Source organism: Tenrec ecaudatus, chromosome 10, assembly GCF_050624435.1.
Source record: "Tenrec ecaudatus isolate mTenEca1 chromosome 10, mTenEca1.hap1, whole genome shotgun sequence".
Taxonomy (NCBI): domain Eukaryota; kingdom Metazoa; phylum Chordata; class Mammalia; order Afrosoricida; family Tenrecidae; genus Tenrec; species Tenrec ecaudatus.
This window is the reverse complement of record NC_134539.1, coordinates 79,695,059-79,712,987: the sequence shown is the minus strand read 5'-3', so window position 1 is coordinate 79,712,987 and position 17,929 is coordinate 79,695,059. Positions and strand designations below refer to the sequence as shown.

General features: G+C 49.8%; 1 protein-coding gene across 1 annotated transcript in view; it reads left to right on the top strand.

Annotated features, from left to right (window-relative positions):
* GARNL3 (GTPase activating Rap/RanGAP domain like 3) overlaps positions 1-17,555 on the top strand; it is a 167,321-nt gene extending 149,766 nt beyond the window's left edge. The window contains exons 24-29 of the mRNA XM_075559100.1: positions 7,314-7,421; positions 9,125-9,243; positions 11,532-11,670; positions 13,022-13,237; positions 15,430-15,556; positions 17,384-17,555. Coding sequence (XP_075415215.1) covers positions 7,314-7,421; positions 9,125-9,243; positions 11,532-11,670; positions 13,022-13,237; positions 15,430-15,556; positions 17,384-17,555 — 881 coding nt within the window. The remainder of the gene's footprint in view (positions 1-7,313; positions 7,422-9,124; positions 9,244-11,531; positions 11,671-13,021; positions 13,238-15,429; positions 15,557-17,383) is intronic.
* Positions 17,556-17,929: the final 374 nt, after the last annotated feature.

The window sequence follows — 17,929 nt, the reverse complement described above, 5'->3', positions numbered from 1 at the left end:
TACAATTAGCAACTGTGTCTGTCTTCCTTGTTCTGCCCAGCTGGATGGGGGAAACCAGTGGGGTGAACATCATAAACTCTGACGCCTTCCAACTCTGCCCATCCCCCCTCCGCCACCCCCACTGGGACTGTCTACAATGGAGGACCTTCTCTATTGTCCTCGGGTCACAACAGAGAAAGGCACTGTCCGAAACTGCAGCCATTCGGGGAGAGCCAGGTATGGCTGCCTCACAGCTCAGCCCGCCCCAAACGTTGTGCTGTGTGCTATTCTCAGTCGGACGGAGAAAGATCCAAGTCCACTCACTTGTGCAAAGACCACCAGTCTGAGTTATGATTGGGAGAGAGAGCCGCCTACTGCTCTAGGGTCCTACAGAGGCCTTAGGGATGATTCCATTAGGAACTGAAGAGGGAGCGCCGCAAAACTGTACAGAGGTTATTATATAATCACATAGAGATAGAAAAATTGATCAATGGGGCAGAATAGAAACCCAAAACTAGAGCCACATGTGTTTGATGAATTGATTTTTGACAGAGGTACAAAGGCAATTCCATGGACAAGTGAAAGCCTTCCAACAAGTGATGCTGGCTCTCCGTGTGCAAAACAAGGAGGCCTTACTCCGTTCCTCGGACCACATGCCAGAACTAACTGCAATGGACCATCGAATTCCATGCAGACCGAAGACCACGCAACGTCTAAGAGAAAACATCTGTGACTTGGCTTAGCCAGGAATCCAATTTATTAACTTTTTATTCTATGAATAATTCTTTTGGTTTCTTGATATGACACCAGAAGAATAAGCCATAGAAGACATTAAAAACTGGATTCCATCAAAATTAAGAATGTCTGCTCTTGGAAGGATTATCGTACGTGACCCAGAGAAATCCGTAAATCGCCAGTCTGATAAGAACATTTCATATAATAAAGAACTCATTGAGGTAGTAAATGAACACGTGAAAAGATGTTGAACACCCTTAGCCCTTGGGGAAGGCTAATTAAAGTCACAATGAGACTGATATCACTACCCACCCATGGATTCTTGGGGACCTGCTAAGAATACAGTTCTGCCCTGCACACATGAGCTCGCCAGGCATCAAAATCAGCCTGCCAGCAAATAACAACAAATATGACTCCCATCAGAATTCCAACTTTGTCCTCATTGCTCCTGGCACACCTTCGCCATTGAATAAAAAGTGGCCAACTTCTTAGATGAATGGTTTCTGACAAGTTTTTGAAAAGGATTTGTCATGAGGGATGCGTGTCCTATAATATTGTCTACAAGCAATTAACTAATTTTAATAATAAAATGAAATAATGTTATCAGCAACAATTAAAATAATCAGATACTGGTGCAAGAACAGACAATTCATTGCCACAAAACAAAAGTCTAGAAACAGGTCAAAGTATACCTAAAATGCAGGTGATGAAAGTGTAGAGAAATGATGCAGAGAAATGATGGATTCAAAAATAACAATGATATTTGGACAGTTGGATAAACTTGGGGGAAGTCCAAAATAGATTAAAAGTGGAATGTGAAAGGCGAAGTCTGGAATTAGTCAAAGAAAAGGTGTTTCTAAGGTTTGATTATTTAAGTTGTAAGAACATCTTTATGCCTAAAAAAAAGTGAAAGAAAGAAAAGAAAGAAGAGAAATAGCAAACTGAGAGCCACCTGTGCTGTTTGCCACAGGTTCAATATCATTGGTATGAAAACAATCTTACATGTTAACTAAGATGCAGCTGTGTGTACCCGTAGGAAATGGGCAAAGAATGTGCAGATAATTCGCCAAAAGAGAAACCTCTTTTCCCAATACGTGTAGACAGATAAACTTACTGTGCCTCACTGAGCATTTTAAAATGTAAGTTACCCTTGGGGACGCTTTGGTTTCAGATTGACCACGGCTGGCAGTGGCGGGAGCTCCACGGACAGAGGGGAGCTAGTGGGCACCAACCTTCCTGGGGAAGAATTGCCTGGGGGCCTCCACAAGGCGACGGGCTGGGCTCGGATTTAGAACACTTGTGAGGGTGTCACCGGGCCAGACAGTGCTTTGTTCCGTTTGCGCGGGGTCGCTTTGAGCCGGAGCCAAACCCCATGGCACCTGACAACAACATCATTTTAAATTGACCTAGCCAATCAACCCCCTAGCAATTAGTTTAAGAAATAACCAGCCCCCCCCCTCCCACTCTCATGAGCCAAATTCTACCTTGCAAATCTGGTTAGACCAGCTAATGCACAGCAGTGCAGATGAGAACTGTAAACACAGGGAATCCAAGACAGATGATCCCTTCAGGACCAATGGTGAGAGTGGTGATACCGGGAGGGAAGAAGGAAAGTGGGGTGGAGAGGGGGGACCGATTACAAGGATCTACATATAACCTCCTCCATGGGGGGGACAGACAACAGAAAAGTGGGTGAAGAGAGACACTGGGCAGTGTAAGATGTGATAAAATAATAATTTATAAATTATCAAGGATTCATGAGGGAGAGGGGAGCAGGGAAGGAGGCAGGGGAGGAAAATGAGGAGTTGATTCCAGGAGCCCAAGCAGAAAACGAGAGCTTTGAGAATCATGAGGGCAACGAATGTATAAGTGTGTGTTACACAATGGATGTAGGTGTGGATTGTGATAAGAGTTGTTGGAGCCCCAGGGAAATGATTTTTAAAAAATAATAAAATGACCATCCAACACTAAAAGATGGAGGCTGGATCCTATTTCCAGCGTCATTCATAAAACGGGAAGCTTGGAGGGAGCTGAAGGGAAACAGTGGAGGACTGGCAAGTGCTTTTGTCGCATCCGAAGAGTGGGTGCCGCATGGTCATTTAAGCACTAGTGTTCTTGAAAATACGTACGGGCATGAAAGGAAAGATTCCGCACAGTGGAAAACGTGAAGTATTTTTCAGAAGTTCAATTCCATTTTTTTCTTAGAGCGCCTCCTTATTTATTAGGAAGCATTCACTCTTAAAAGAGCTGGCCGTTTCTGGGAGGTAGGGTTGTAGAGGAGATGATTTTTTATTTTCTTCTCTGTGCTTTGCAGCGCTTCTCAAAGGTTTTTACAGCAGAACTCAGAAAAATAATGAAGCTCATAAATGTGTTGGATGTGAAATAAGCATTCAATAGAAATAACATCCCGAACAAAGTTAAACTGCCTGCGACGAACCCTAGGACTGAGCAATTCCTTTGCTAAGTATCGACCCGAGAGCAATGAAAATATATGTCCCCATCAAGATCGGCACAGGAACGCGCTTAGTACCTTTATTCACAAAGAGCAAACAAAAACTAGGAGCAGCCAAATGCTCACCAGAGATGGCAGAGCCCCACAATGGAATACTGTTCACCATCTGACGTGTGGCCAGACCTCAGAAACAACGCTCCGTGGAGAAGCCAGACACAAAGGGCTGTGTGTTGTTTGATTCCATTTATATGACATGACCCCCAAAAGCAAATCTATAGGGCTAGAGCCAGCTGAATGGCTGTTTGGGGTTAGAAGCAGGGGGGGGCCTTCTTTTGGGGGTGCTGACCCTGCTCTAGGGACAGACTCTGATGACGCCATACACTTCTGTGAATATGCTGAAAGTCACGCAATTGCGCCCCTGAAGTGGGTGCTTCTATGGCGGGTAAACGACACCTCAATAAAGCTGTTTTTCAGAATGATAAAGCTGCATGGCTAAAATATGACGGGCTCCTGGAATTTAAAGGACACTGGTTTTGACGTGGACTTTCTGACTACGAGAATTGGAAAAACACGGACCGTGTGTCTAACTCAGAAGAGCAGGCCAGGAATAGGGTCGCTGGGTTAACCTGGCCTTTCTCATTCTGGTCCTGGTTTGGCAGCATGATGCAATCATACGGCTCCGAGTTTCCTCATCAAATGTTGGTGAGGGTGGACGAGGGAGCTCCCGAAATGTGTGATCCTGTCCCAGGAGGGCTTCCTCTGCCCAAGCATTGTCATAAAGTGTCCCTTCTTGATCTTTCACAGACAGTATCACATCAGGAGGAGGCACGGGCTCTGGACACAAGCAGACCTGCCTCAATTCCTACGTCCCTGTTCAGTACATGAGAGATTTGGACACGTCACTTCATCACTCTTAGCCTCTGTCTTCTCATTTGAAAACTCAGCACAATAGTCTTCGTCAAAAACCAAACCCGTTGCCATTGAATTGATTACAACGCATAGTGACTCTGTACAGGGTTTCTAAGATTAAATCTTTCCAAGAGCAGACAGCCTCATCTGCCTGCCATGAAGTGGCTGGTAGATTTGAGTCCCCGAACTTGTGCCTAGCAGCCCAAAGCCTACCCCCACAGAGCTCCTTGAGTATACTACTGGTATGTGCTTACCAAGAACAAGTGGGATTGGAGGAACGGGTAAACAAACAAACATCTAGACAGTGAAGTATTATGCATCTTTAATAAACTACCAAACACACCTTAACACATGAGCAAAATTAGAAAACATTATGTTCAGCAAGGGGCCCCGGGGATGTAGTGGTTATGCATTGGGCTGTGAGCCTCAAGGCCGTAAGTTCAAAACCACCAGGCGCTCTGAGGAAGAAAGACTGGACTTTCTACTCCGGAAAAGTCACAGTCTCGCAAAGTCAAAGGTGCAGTTCCACCTCGCCCTGTAGGGTCGCTATGAGTTGGTATCGACTCGACTCGCTGGCAGTGAGTGAGTGAGTGAGTGAGTGTGAGAGTGAGAGTGAGAGTGAGTGAGTGAGTGAGAGAGTGAGTGAGTGAGTGAGTGAGTGAGAGAGAGAGTGAGTGAGTGAGTGAGTGAGAGTGAGTGAGAGAGTGAGTGAGTGAGTGAGTGAGTGAGTGAGTGAGTGAGTGAGTGAGAGAGAAATACTCAAGTTAGTCCATCTGATAAAGATAACTACTTTATGACACCATTATTATCCAGGAAAATTGTTTTTAAAAAATAGTTGTCGCACCAAAGGACACAACCTTGTGTCCTTTTAAAGACAAGAAGGCCCAGGGCTGGGCAGAGTGGGAAGGAACAGGGACGTGTGCAGGGAGGTGGAAGGGGACCCTGTTACTGCCGGGAAGGCCGGGCCATGCAGCTCCTCGGCAGGGGGTTTCCTTTGTAAGTCTTATATTCCGCAAACGTTAATGCGTGTAAATAATTAAATCCATACGTAAATGTAAGTAAAATAAATAACATTGTAAAAAAGAGAGGGAGAGAGGGAAATGGACCAGAGCCTTAAAAACCTCCTAGACTCCTGACTCCTCAGATGTCCACATTGGTCCGAGTGGAGATAAGAGGGGGAATGTAAAACTGAAGCAGACTTGGGTTATTTGGTGACCTACAAGTTGGTCTCCAAAAAGAAAGTCTGGGCATTCCAGGACTCCCGTGGTGCTCATTCGGAACCCACACACAGACCAGGAGGCAGAACAAGAGGCTGCTGGAATGGCTTAGTCAGAAAAGATGGGCATGAGGCGTCTTCTCACCCTCCTTATGAAGCTGTGTGCTGAGTAAATGAGCCAAGAAATGGAACTATATGAAGGAGGACTCCGGATGAGGATTGGCGGGAGACTCGGTGTGCTGATGACACGACCCTGTGGACTGGAAACCTAGAGGACTTGAAGCGCTCACCGTTGATGAAACTGCCGTTTTCAACATGGTCACACCTCAACCTAAAGAAAATAAACATCCTCACAACCAGACCAATAAGCAACATCATGATCAACAGAGAAAAGGCTGCCGTTTACAAAGATGTGATCTTACTGAAATTCACAATCAATATGCATGGAACCAGCAGTCATGAAATCAACCAAGAGATTGCATAGGGCAAATCTGCAACAAGAGACCTCGTGAAAGTGCTCCCATGCAAAGATGCACTGGGATCCTTAAGGTGCACTGACCCAAGCTGTGGTAGCTTCAGTCACCTCATAGGCGTTCAAAAGTTGGACAGTGAGTAAGGAAGACCAAAGAAGAACGGGCGTCTCGGTGTTGACGACCAACATGAAATATGGCCCTCTAACGTGGCCTGCCAGAAGAACAGACGTGTGACATGGAAGAAGCACGGCCAGAATCCGCCTTGGAAGCGAGGATAATGAGACTTGGAGTCATGATCAAGAGGGACCAGTATCTTGGAGTGGAGACCCAAAGCCCAAGTGCAGACAATTGGGCATCCCCCCCACAGAAGGGTTATAAGGAAGGGACGATTCTGCCAGGGTGCAGTACAGCTCCGACAAAACACACCATTCCTCTAGTTCCTGAATGCTTCCTCCCCCCACTACCATGACCCAGTTCTACCTTACAAATCCGGCTAGACCGGAGAACACATTGTACAGATAAAGAGCTGTCCACACATGGAATTCAGGACCGATAAAACCCTCAGGAACAGCAGTGGGAGTAGCGATATCATGAGGGCAGGGGGTAGCCAGGGAGGGGGAAGGGTGAGAAAGGGGAACCCATCACATGGTTGGATATATAGCCCCCCAAAGGGGATGAATAACAGAAATGTGGGTGAAGGATAACAACAGACAGTGTAATATATGAAATAATAATAATACATAATTGATCAAGGATTCACAAGGGTGGGAGAGTGGGGAGGTAGGGGAATAAAGGAGCTGATACCAAGGGCTCAAGTAAAAAAAATGTTTTGAAAACGATGATGGCAACATATGTACAAATATGCTTGATACAGTTGACAGATGGATTGTTGTAAGAGCCCCCAATAAAATTATTTTTTTAAAGAGTGACCAGTAGTGAGCTTGGCAAACTGGCTCTCGAGCCGCAAGTAGCTCGTTTGTATGCACGCGTGGCACTGAAGTAAAATTGGAAATGAAGAGAAAACTATGATCTTTCATTTTCAGATAATGGTGATTTCATTTGTTTGTAAAGATGTATTTCCGGCTCTCAGATAATTTTTAAACTGTTGTGAGGGACAGGACTGGCTGGCGCGGCCATCTCAAACACTCGGCGACCCCCGAGACACACTCTCAGTGGCTGCAACAATGGGCTCAAAGCAAGCAACCATCGTCAGGTGGCACAGGCTGGATGGTGGATTGTTATTTTGGGGGGGAGGGGGGCCGGGGGGGCGGTTGCTATGAGTTGGAACTGACTCAAGGGAACCTAACAACAAGCTTATACAATTTAATAGAACAATCTTTTGTCAAAGTTGAGTGCCTGGCACACAGTAACTTCTCCCCCACACGGCAGCTCTGATCACTTGTAGTCCTTACGGTCTTGCTCAGAAGGCCATCGCCCCCGAGCGTCTAGCACTGGGCCAACGTGGGTAGGATGCCGTCTTTCGCTTATCTGATTGCAATGACTGCAGTGTTGTCCCTAACAAACACGAGTCGCTATTGTTTCCTTGCAGACAGTTGCATCTATAAAAAGGTTTGCCCGTTTAATGGTGGCTCTTTTTTGGTTCAACCCTCTGCGTCAGATTTCCAGTTCTGTTGGAACCAGGCTCCTGATGCTGTTGGTAAGAAAACTCTTCATTTCCACTCCCTCCTGCTCCAGAGAGACAGACAGTTCAGTCCCATGTCAGCACACCTGCTCAATGGCTCTAAATTATGTGCATAGGATTAGTGCTCAAAAGTTTCCTTTTTCTCTTTAAAACTCTCTGTGTGTGTTTGGGTTTGTACCCTGGCCTTGTCGTTGTTCCTCCTGGGGTTTCCCAGGAGGATAGTGTCCAGTACTCTGTCACCTCCCAACACCTCATCTCCTTTCTGTGGGTCTGCTTCTCCCCTTGGTAAAATCCAAGAGCTCGCCATCGGTTCCTTAAGACCTCTCACCTGAAAACCCAGGAAACCCAGCCGCCTCCCTTGGGAGAGAAACACGAGGCCTTCAGTGTCATCCTGACGTAGTTTGACGGTCACAAGCCCATCACCTCACAGATGAGCCCCTCCAGTGCCCCCCGCACCCTCCGAGATCAGACCGTACCAGGGCTCGCAACCCACAGCCTGGCAGACTGCCTCTGAGCGTCCCCTCAGCCACGCACCTTCCAAAGGGCGGTTTGCATCCAAACCCGCTATGGATGTGCAAGCAGTAACAGAGGGCGTGGCTATTGTTTGTTTCTTCCATGCCGTGTTTTCCTGTTTTTCCATTTAAAGAGAACACTTGTGAAGTCTTTTAGAGCGAGAGAAAGGCACGGACCACCCTCCGGATGAGGGCGGCCACCACAGGTGGAAGTGGTCCCCATGCCTTCTTCTCATTGTAGTCTACAGGCCACAAGCAAGCGCCCTGCCCTTTCCTACATGTACGATTCCGTGACACCGGTTACCTTCTCCAAGTTCCATGTCCTTTTGGTTTTACAGACTAGCCCTCCAGCCCGGCCGTGCAATGCCCGCATGGCAAAACCTCTCTCTTCCCCACCGGTACCCACTAATGACTTGGTTTCTACGTACCTGTGGTGTCGTGTAGCCTTTGATGTCTGGCTTACTTTGCCCAGCCGATGGACAGAGTCCAGAGGGACAACAAAGTGACCGGATGTGGTTGGAAAGATCAAAAGGGGAGGGAGAATTCTTAAGTGATTTTGGTGGGCCTCTTAAGGTCCCAATAAACTATTGGCGTTTTATCTTTAAAAAAAATAATAAAAGGCTTTGGAATACAAAAGTGGAGGTCACTTGAGGGGCCAAGGCCCCACAGGGTGAGCAGAGAGCAGCCAGTGGCCAGGAGTCATTGTCTCAGAGGGACGAGTCCAAGAAAAGTAAGAAACATTGAACCCAAAATGTGTGAGGGACAGCACAGAATGAGGCACAGCCACTCCCGAGCCAAGCAGCCCGGACAGCGTCACAAGCACAGAGCCGGGCCTGCAAAAGTGAGTGAGGAAAGGGGTTTGCAGGTGGGATGGCCGGAGCCAAAGGGAAGGGCGTGTCTGGACACGGAGGAGAGTCACACAGGCTCCGGGGGCTCAGGAGGGAAAGCCAGTGGTGATCGTGGAAATAAAGCCTGCCTACGACGGGGAGAAGGCACGCAACTAAAGCAGGAAGAGGCAAGACTGAGCAAGGGCTGTCTTAGAACTGGGGCTTAGGCACGTTTGAAGGAAGAAGAAAAGCAGCCAGGGGATTGGAAGAGATGGAGGTTTCTGGAGACGTCTTGGTGCACGTGAGACAAGCCACCGCCTCCAAGCCACTGAGCTGAGCTTTGACACCCTTCTCCCACCCCACCCCCATTTCCCTGCAGTCTGTGCATTCCCCTACCTCCTGGCCTTCACCTCCGACTCCATGGAGATCCGCCTGGCGGTGAACGGCAACCTGGTCCACACTGCAGTCGTGCCTCAGCTGCAGCTCGTGGCCTCCAGAGTGAGTACAGCTGGGGTCTCGTGCCTGTCTCGGGAGCCCCGGGAGCCCCTAGCACCAGGCGAGTTCAGGCCAGCCCTGAACTTGCATCTCATGGAGTCAGGCCGGTGACTGCGCCACTTGGTGTCAGGATGCCCACAGTGAGCCGGGCGGGCTGCAGACAGCCGGCCTGGGTTTTCTTGTGTGGCCTCTGGGGCCCCCAGGGCCTCCTCATTGGGTTTCATCAATAGAGGCATGGGGCGCTGGAAAGCGGGCCCCTCCATCAGAGTTCATGGTCCCCAAGGACATTCCAAGTCCGTCAATGTAAGAAGTGGCAGGAAAATGAAACTCTTTAAAAATTACCTTTAGGGGGGAGCGGGGAGGGAGGGGGGAAAATAGAGGACCTGATGCAAAGGGCTTCAGTGGAGAGCAAATGCTTTGAAAATGATGAGGGCAAAGAATGTGCAGATGTGCTTTATACATTGATGTATGTATGGGTTGTGATAAGAGCTGTATGAGTCCCCCAATAAAATGTTTTTTTTAATTTTTTAAAAAGAATTGTATGAGCCTCCAATAAAATGATTTTTTTTAATTACCTTTAAAAATGAAAGAATTTAAAGGAAGTTTTAAACAGTAAGAATCTGCAGCAGTTACAGTGCCCCTTTCCTCCTTTGCTGATGCCAGCCGCTGCTTCAGGCCATCTCTCATGAGACGCCACCCAGCTGGCAGATCCCTATCGAATGACACCGATTCTAAGCAAAATCAAGACATGCCAGGACAGCTAGGACTTCCCAAGGTGTGTCTGGCACTGTTGCACCGCCAAAGGTCTCTTTCTAGTCACCTGCCCTGAGTCCGCCCTGGCGAATCCTCTCTGGCCCTGCCAGATTGGACTGGTCCCCAGCTGCCCCCTCCCGGAGACACATCTCAGTCCTGACCCTCGTCAATCAGCCTCAGTGGTGACGGCTCACTTGTCAGCCTTCCCTCCCCCCCCCCCGACAGTCGGCCAGGGCACAGCCTGCACTGCCCTGCTCTCACCCAGCCCCGCTGCTGGGCTGCCCAGGGGTTCGCCTGCAGCTCTCCAAACCTGGGGTGCAACACACCTTCACGGAGTATAAACTTCACTGAAGCAGCGGCTGTGCTGCTCACAACTTACATGTAATAATAAAATATGTGGTGGTTTTTATCAGAAAATCCATCCAGTCAAATGGTTCTCACGGAAGGCCTGTGTGAATTTTCACTGAACCCATCTCTGTGCCAACCTGCGGTTACAGTTCAACGATAATGTACAATTGGACTTACAGCCCCATCCCCTCATTCTTTCTCCAGTTAATTGTCATTAAATCTGGTATGAAAACTACTCATAAACCATTTCTTGCCCTAGTACAAGTCAAACGCATGAAACTGAAACTTCTCTCCGCTTCAGTACTGGGCTCAGCCGACTTTGATGTTGTGTTGGATGTGACTGAGTCTATTTTGACTCACAGCACCCTCTGACCGAGAGAAGAACTGCATCTTTATGGGAGAAGGTCCCCGGGTGGTTCTCCCAGAGTGCGGCTCGGGAGTTCACACCCCCAGCTTGTGCTTATACAGGGCTCTGATGTCTTGCTGCTGAAGCTTCAGCAATCAACAAAGCAGGAAACTTGGCCTGCAGCATCGCCATTGCCCTGGCCTGATCATCCCACCACAATTGCTTGCAAGTTGCCAGTGTGATGCCACAGTGCCCAGAGTTACGGAGAGGTGCCCAGCAGCCTCCACTAGACAGTTCTTGCCCCGCGCAGATCCCGTGGGCGTACATAACTGCAAGAGCATAGATCATCGTAAAATGGAAAAGAATAAAAAAGTGATCGATGTTTCATTACGACTGTTTTAATGGAACTTATTAAAGTTTTTACAATTGAAGAATTCCTAGAGCTCCACTCGGTACCAATAGGGGAGCTTTGGCAGACTGCCGTGGTTGCCCCCAGAGAAGTGTACAGGGCTGTCTCCCCAACCTGAGTGTGAATGATCACTTTCCCCAACTGGAAAATGGACCTGGTTCCCAAAAAGCCCTTCCAATTCTAACAGTCCAGGAGCCCGAGATCCCTATCGGAGGAGTATGGGTTGTGTTTGTGTTTGCCAATCTGTGCGGGAAATTGACTGTTTTCTGTCGGGTATCAGCGAATAGATGGGAAGGCGGAGTGCAGAACTCGGTCATCCGGCAAAGGCTAGTAGGCATCTGGCCCTGGACTGCCTGCCCGGAGGGGTGGCGGGAGGGCTGGTAGATGCAGGGCCTAGAGTGCCAGGTGGCTCTGTACTGTTTTCTTTCTTCCTAGTCGGACATGTACTTCACGGCAGCTGCGGCTGTCACTGAGGTCTCATCGGGAGGCAGCTCCCAGGCGGCCAGCGCCCACAATTCTCCTCAGACACCCCCGGGCCGGGACCCTCCAGTGCTTCCTTGTTCTCTGGGCGAAGGTGAGACCTGCTTTTCACAGTCCCTGTTTTACCACAAATAAACCTTTCTGAGATCCATTCTGGTTTCTCTAGCACAGTGGTTCTCTACCTTCCTAATACCATGACCCTTTAATACAGTTCCTCATGTGGTGGTGACCCCCCCTGCCACCATAACATTATTTTTTGTTGCTACTTCATAACTGTCATTTTGCTATTGTTAAGAATCATCATGGAAATATCTGATGTGCAGGATATATTTTCATTGTTACAAATTGAACATCATTAAAGCATAGTGATGAATCACAAAAAAATATGTAATTACATTTTGTGAAATATTTACTTCTAATGACAAATCAATGAAATGTTGTCTTGAAGCATGGCGTAGCCTGGGTAACAGTCCTCAAGCTGGATACTCGTATGTGGGCCTATCTGCATGTGGGAGACCCTGCTGGAGACGGACGGATAGGGGAGCGGTGTCTCGGTTCCTAAGACCATCAGAAATGATGTGTTTTCCAGTCATCTAAGGCGACCCCTGTGAAAGGGCCGTTTGACATCCTCCAAAGGGGTCACGACCCACAGGTTGAGAACCACTGCTCTAGCACATTACCCATTGCAATCACTGTCAAAAGTCATTGGAAAATGTTTTTTAAAAAAAGGTTTTGGCCGGCTCAGGAAACCTTTGCAATAACGTTTTCCATTCCAATGTGAAAAATTATTTGAATGGGGAGAAAGTAGTTAAAGGCTAAGAATTTCTGACCTGTGACAGCCAAGTTCTTGTTCCTCCTTGAATGGAGTCTTACAGGCGGAGCCCTGCTGGCGGCAAGGTCAGCGGTCAGAACCCACCGCTGCCAGGTGAGCCTTTCTTCTCCCGTCCAAGGGGCCGTCTCGGAAACCCACAGGGCAGCGCTGCCCTGTCCTCTTGGGTCACTCCGAGTCAGTATCGACCCGATGGCAGCGAGTTTGTGTGCAGTGGGTTTTTCTCGCTGAACGCAAAGAGAGAGAAGCGCCAACCATCACGCACACACTCGGCCTGCCTTTGCCCGTGCACCCAAGGGCTTGGCCGCAGTCACGCAGTCTTCTCAGAACGGCTCACCCCTTCAGTGCTCCAGCGCCCCGGAAAGGGGGCGCTGTGTGCCTGGGTCTGCTGCAGCGTTGTGCTCTGGACAGCGGACGCCTTGTGCTCACCTCCACCTGGAAGCAAATGCCCTGGGAAGCCCAGGCACCATGGCCAGTGTGCGACGAGACTCGGGATGCAGTGCGACATTGAGTCCAACCCACAACTCTGTGGAGGAGCCAGAAATCCAGGCTCTCCTGAATAGTGTAAACGTTGCTTAACACACTGATGTTTGTTTGTTTCTAAATTCTTTTTCAGGTGAAATTCAGTCCAAAACTCTGTACAGGATTCCACTCAGAAACCTGGTTGGCAGAAGCATTGAGCGGCCTCTGAAATCGCCCTTAGTCTCCAAGGTCATTACCCCCCCCACTTCCATCAGCGTTGGCCTCACCGCTGTTCCGGTCGCTCATTCCTTGTCTCTGTCTCGCATGGAGATTAAGGAAATAGCAAGCAGGACGCGCAGGGAACTTCTGGGTAATCGCTCTTTGTACTTTCACTGTTTTTAAAGATGTGCTTGGACTTTTGTCCTCCTCAAAGACGAGTTTGTGAGGAAATGTTCTCCTAAGTAGGCGATAGCGCGCCTGCGCCAAGCGGTGCTGCGCTCTGCCCACCAGCAGTGACTGTACTGGTATGGGAAGCTGCCCAAACCACTTCTTGTTTTGTTTTGTGGGACGAAATTTATGAAACTGCATCTATAAAAATTTCATATTCATCTAATGTGATATAATTCTTTAAAGTAGGAGTATACGCCTGACCTCCGCTCTTCCGTGTAAGCAATAGCGAGTGGTGCCAGGAGTTGTCAGGTAGAATTTTGCAAGGCCACTGACCTATTCAGTAGCAATATATTTTTCAACAACAGAAGTAGCAACTGTACCCATGGACACGGACATGGAACACACAGGAATCAAGCTGACTGCTTCTGTGGGAGAAGTTCAGTATCATCAGCTCAAAGCCAAGAATCAACCACAGAGCACACCATAAATTGCTCATATGCAAGTTGAAGTTAAAACTGAAACAGGCCCCTATGAGCCAAAGTGTAACTCTGAGTCGATCGCAGTTCAAAGACTGAAGACTAAACTCGGCCACATTGAACACTAATGGCCAAAGAGCAAGCTGTGGAAAGACACCAGGGACATAATACGCGAAGAAAGCAAAGGGCTTAAAGAGCCAAGGAAACAAGAAGAGGCCAGAAGGCCAGAAGAGTTGCTCTTGAATGCAGACGAGCTGGAGCAAAGGGAAGCACTGAGGCGTAGCGCGGAACCGAAGGTGTCAAAGGGTGGCTGAGTGTGACAGTGAAATGGACAGGTTGGCATATTGCACTGGGCAGGTCTGCGGCCCGAGACCTCGCTACAGCGTTGGAGAGCAGGAGAGTCACTTTGAAGCCGAAAGGAGTGCCTGGCGTCTTCCGTCCCCTTGCGTGCATGTGAAGCTGGACGACGCTCCAGGAGGGCCGGAGAAAGGATGCTCTGGCATTAGCAGAGAACGCCGCCAGAATGCTCCCTCGGCGCGAGGAGGGCCGACGTGTTATCAGGAGGGATCCGCGCCTGGAAGAGGACATCGTGCTTGGTCAAGTCGCGAGTCACCGACATAGGAGAGCCCTTCATTAAGCAGACGGAAGACACAGTGACACAGTAGCTCTAACAGATCAGCTGTGGGGTGGCCCAGGCCTGGGCAGTGTGTTGCTCGTCGTGCACAGGCTACAGGGGTCAGAGTCCCCTAAACGCACCGACCAGCAGCAATGTGTGTGCGAAGAAGCCCAGATGAAAGGCTGCCCATTCAAACCAACCAGCCACTCTGCCGACGAAAAGATGACCACCTCGTGGGGAGCAGGGGAAGATCACCACCTGGGGAACCCCCTGGGGCAGTTCCGCTCTGTCCTACAGGGCGGCTGCGATTCTAAATCAGCGCGACAGCAACGGTGTCTGTGTCTCGCTGCCATCGAGTCAGTGCAGACTCACAGCGACCCTCTAGGACAGGGTAGAACTGCTCTTGTGGCTTCCCAAGATTGGAACTCTTTCCAGGACTAGAAGGCCTCGGAAGGAGCGGCTGGCACTTTTGAGTGCCCAGCCCGGTATTTTATATAAATCACATAGATGGTTTCCACATGTATATCCTTAAGTTCTTAGCAAACATTTTACATATGTAGATCCATAAGCTTAAATTTACAATGGTCTTGCTTATGCCTGAGCAGCCCTGGTGTCACAGTGGGTAAAGCATCGGGCTGCTAACCACAAGGTCAAAGGTTCAAACCCACCAGCTGCTCCACAGAAGATGAGCTTGAGCCCTCTATAAAAATAGTCTCGAAGCCGCACGGACCAGGTCCCCCCGCCCTCTGGGATCTCTGCAAGTCAGAGCCAACTCAGTGACGGGGACAGGGTGTGGGTGACTCACGCCTGTTTCTGCATCGTTGTCACTTCTCAGCCACTGGTCCTGCGGCAGGCCCATGGGGATAGTAAAAGTGAAAGAACTGGTGATGCCCTTCAGTCTCCGTACAGACCACAGAGCGGTTCGGAGACACGTAAAGTGCCATCCACATTGCAGAGCCGAGGCGGTTCGAGAGCACTTTGTTCCGATTTCTGGGAGCCAACTAAGGAAGAATGAAAGTGATGTGCTGGACACGGTGATGATGGGTCACCCTCTGACCTCTGATTCTCCCTGCACTCCAGGCCTCTCAGACGAAGGTGGACCCAGGCCAGAAGGAGCGCCCAAGGCCAAATCCAAAACTCGGAAATGGTTAGAAGGAAGCCAAGGAGGCCCCCACCCAGAGGCGGTGAGATCCACAAGCAGTGACAGGTAAGTACATCACCGCAGCCTGCCACCGCCTGCCAGAGAGAGAAATCTGAGGAACAGGCAGCCGCACTAACAATCAAGCTAATTCTCACTAAAACATATCGAGACTTTTGTTGCTGTTGCTCACTAATTTGACAGGTTTGATAAAACAAAAAATGCTCAGAGCGAAGGGAAATGGATACTCTCCAAGCCTTCAGTGTTACAAGAGTACACACAGAGAGAGAGCCTTTCTCGGTGGGCAGTCAGCATCACATCTCAATGACTGTTTGTGCCAGAGGGTCTCTGTGTCCTCCAGGGATGGCCATCTGTGCTCCTGTGTGGAAGGTCACGGGGCCCGTGTCCAAAGCTCATGAGCTCATTCAGCACACACTGTGGGAGGGTGTCAAGGGTATGGAGATGGCCCTTGCGCTGCCCTTGTGTTCATGAGCTCACAGGAAGCCGACAAGGAAGCACTTAGGGCGTTCTGGGGTGGCATGAGATGCAGATGGGCTCAGCGGGACAAGGGCTGGCAGCCCTCTCCCACCTGGGGCAGACAGGAGGGAAAGGCTGAGCCAGGGCTCAGCAACTTGACCCAGAGGGGCCAGCAGGCCCTCCGCCTTCAGTCCAACAAGCCTTTGTGGAGTCCACATCTAGTGTGGAGAGACAGACACTAACCGTGCCACAACCGGAGCAAGTGTGGTCATTTCAAATACCGGTGAGCATCACAAGGGCGGTGACAGGTCCCCTGACCAAGGCTAGGGGAAGCATGTCTAAAGTCGACTCTGAGAGAGGAGTCTGGCGAGCTCCTTCGAGGCAGTGACCGGGACATTGAGCCAAGCTTGGAATGAATGATAGGAGCTGAGGACGAGAGGAAAGTGCAGGCCAGGGGCTGATCCGTTCGGAGGCTGCAGGAAGAGCAGACCAGCTGGCACGCGGAGTCAGGAAGAGGACCAATGCGGGGTCGAGCAGTGGCTGGGGCTGCACCCAGAATGTTGTGGGACAAGGAGTGCTTGTGGAGGAAATCCACTCCCTGGAAAGCAGGATCTGAGTGATCAAATTGATCACCCAGCTCTTTTCAGAGAGAGCCCTGGGGCGTCGGAGAAAATAGAGGAGGTGGCGTCTGCTCTGTTTTCCTTTGTTTGGTATTCCACAAATAAAAGGGAAAGCCATCATCACCAAAATAAATTACATCTATATATTAATGAGAAAGGTCACGGCCCTAAAAATCCCCCCGATTCCCTGACCCACCAGATCTAAACACTGGTCTGTGTGGCCATCAAATGCGATGGAAACCAACAGGGATTCTTTGGGGATACACGAGCTAGTTTCAAACCAACAAAAAAAGACATTTGAAGAAGTCAGAGATGGGGCAGGGGGCCAAGTCTGGGAACCTGGGCTGTAGGTAGGAATGGAAGGGCCTTCTCGAAGGTTTTAGGCAGAGCGGTATCATGTGAATTCACACTGTAGAAAGGGAAACGGTGCATGCATGTGGCAGACAGTGTTTCCAAAGACAGCTCTGTAGAAGCAGACTGCCAGGTCTTTCCCCGGTGGAGCTGCTGGTGGGCCCAAATCTCCAGCCGTTCAGTTAGCAGCCAACATAACCGCGTAACCAGGGCTGCTGGAAAGATAAATGACACCCCCAAAACAGCTTCTGTGTGTCACCCAACAGCCCCTGGAGACCTCATCCACCACACGGCTAGAAGTATCTGTCTACAAAGCCTGGGCTGGGAGGTGGGGCTCCCTTCCCGCATTACCCAGGGCGGAGGGCCGGCGGGTGGGCAGGGGAACACCTGCAGGCAGAAGAGGCCCTTCTCCCGGGCCCCCTCTTCACAGACACCCTTCTCTCCACAGGATCGCCTCAGGCTCCTTGGAAAGCCCGACCTCCGAAGCCAATCCCGAGGGGCACTGCCCCTCGCCCAGCTCCAACCCGGACCCTGTGGCCGACAGAGAGGGCAGCCCCGTGTCGGGCAGCCCCTTTCAGCTCCCCACCTCCTCGGATGAAGACTTCATTGACTTGAAGTAAAGGAAAGCTGAATCGCACCGCCATCCTGAGTGTTCTTAGGGAGGCTTCTGTGTTTCAACGGCTCCGGCATCGCTTCTAACACGCGCGGCTTTTCGCCGGTCGGGGATCTATTGGACCAAATCCTCCGGCACTCCCGGCCAGTTGGGGTCACTCTCCAGTGTCTGGTGCCATGTCTTTCCTGACCGTTGTTTCTTTCCGTCCAGGAACCATCAGTCCCCTTGTAAGAAAGGTGGTAGATGTCATTGAGGTTTTAGCTCGACTCTTTAAATAAATAAAAGATGCTCGTTCTTATGGACGGTAACCTTCTCGGATTTTATGTGACTGGGGGGAAAAGGGTTTTTTTTTTTCCTTACAGGGCTGTTTTTGTTTATGAG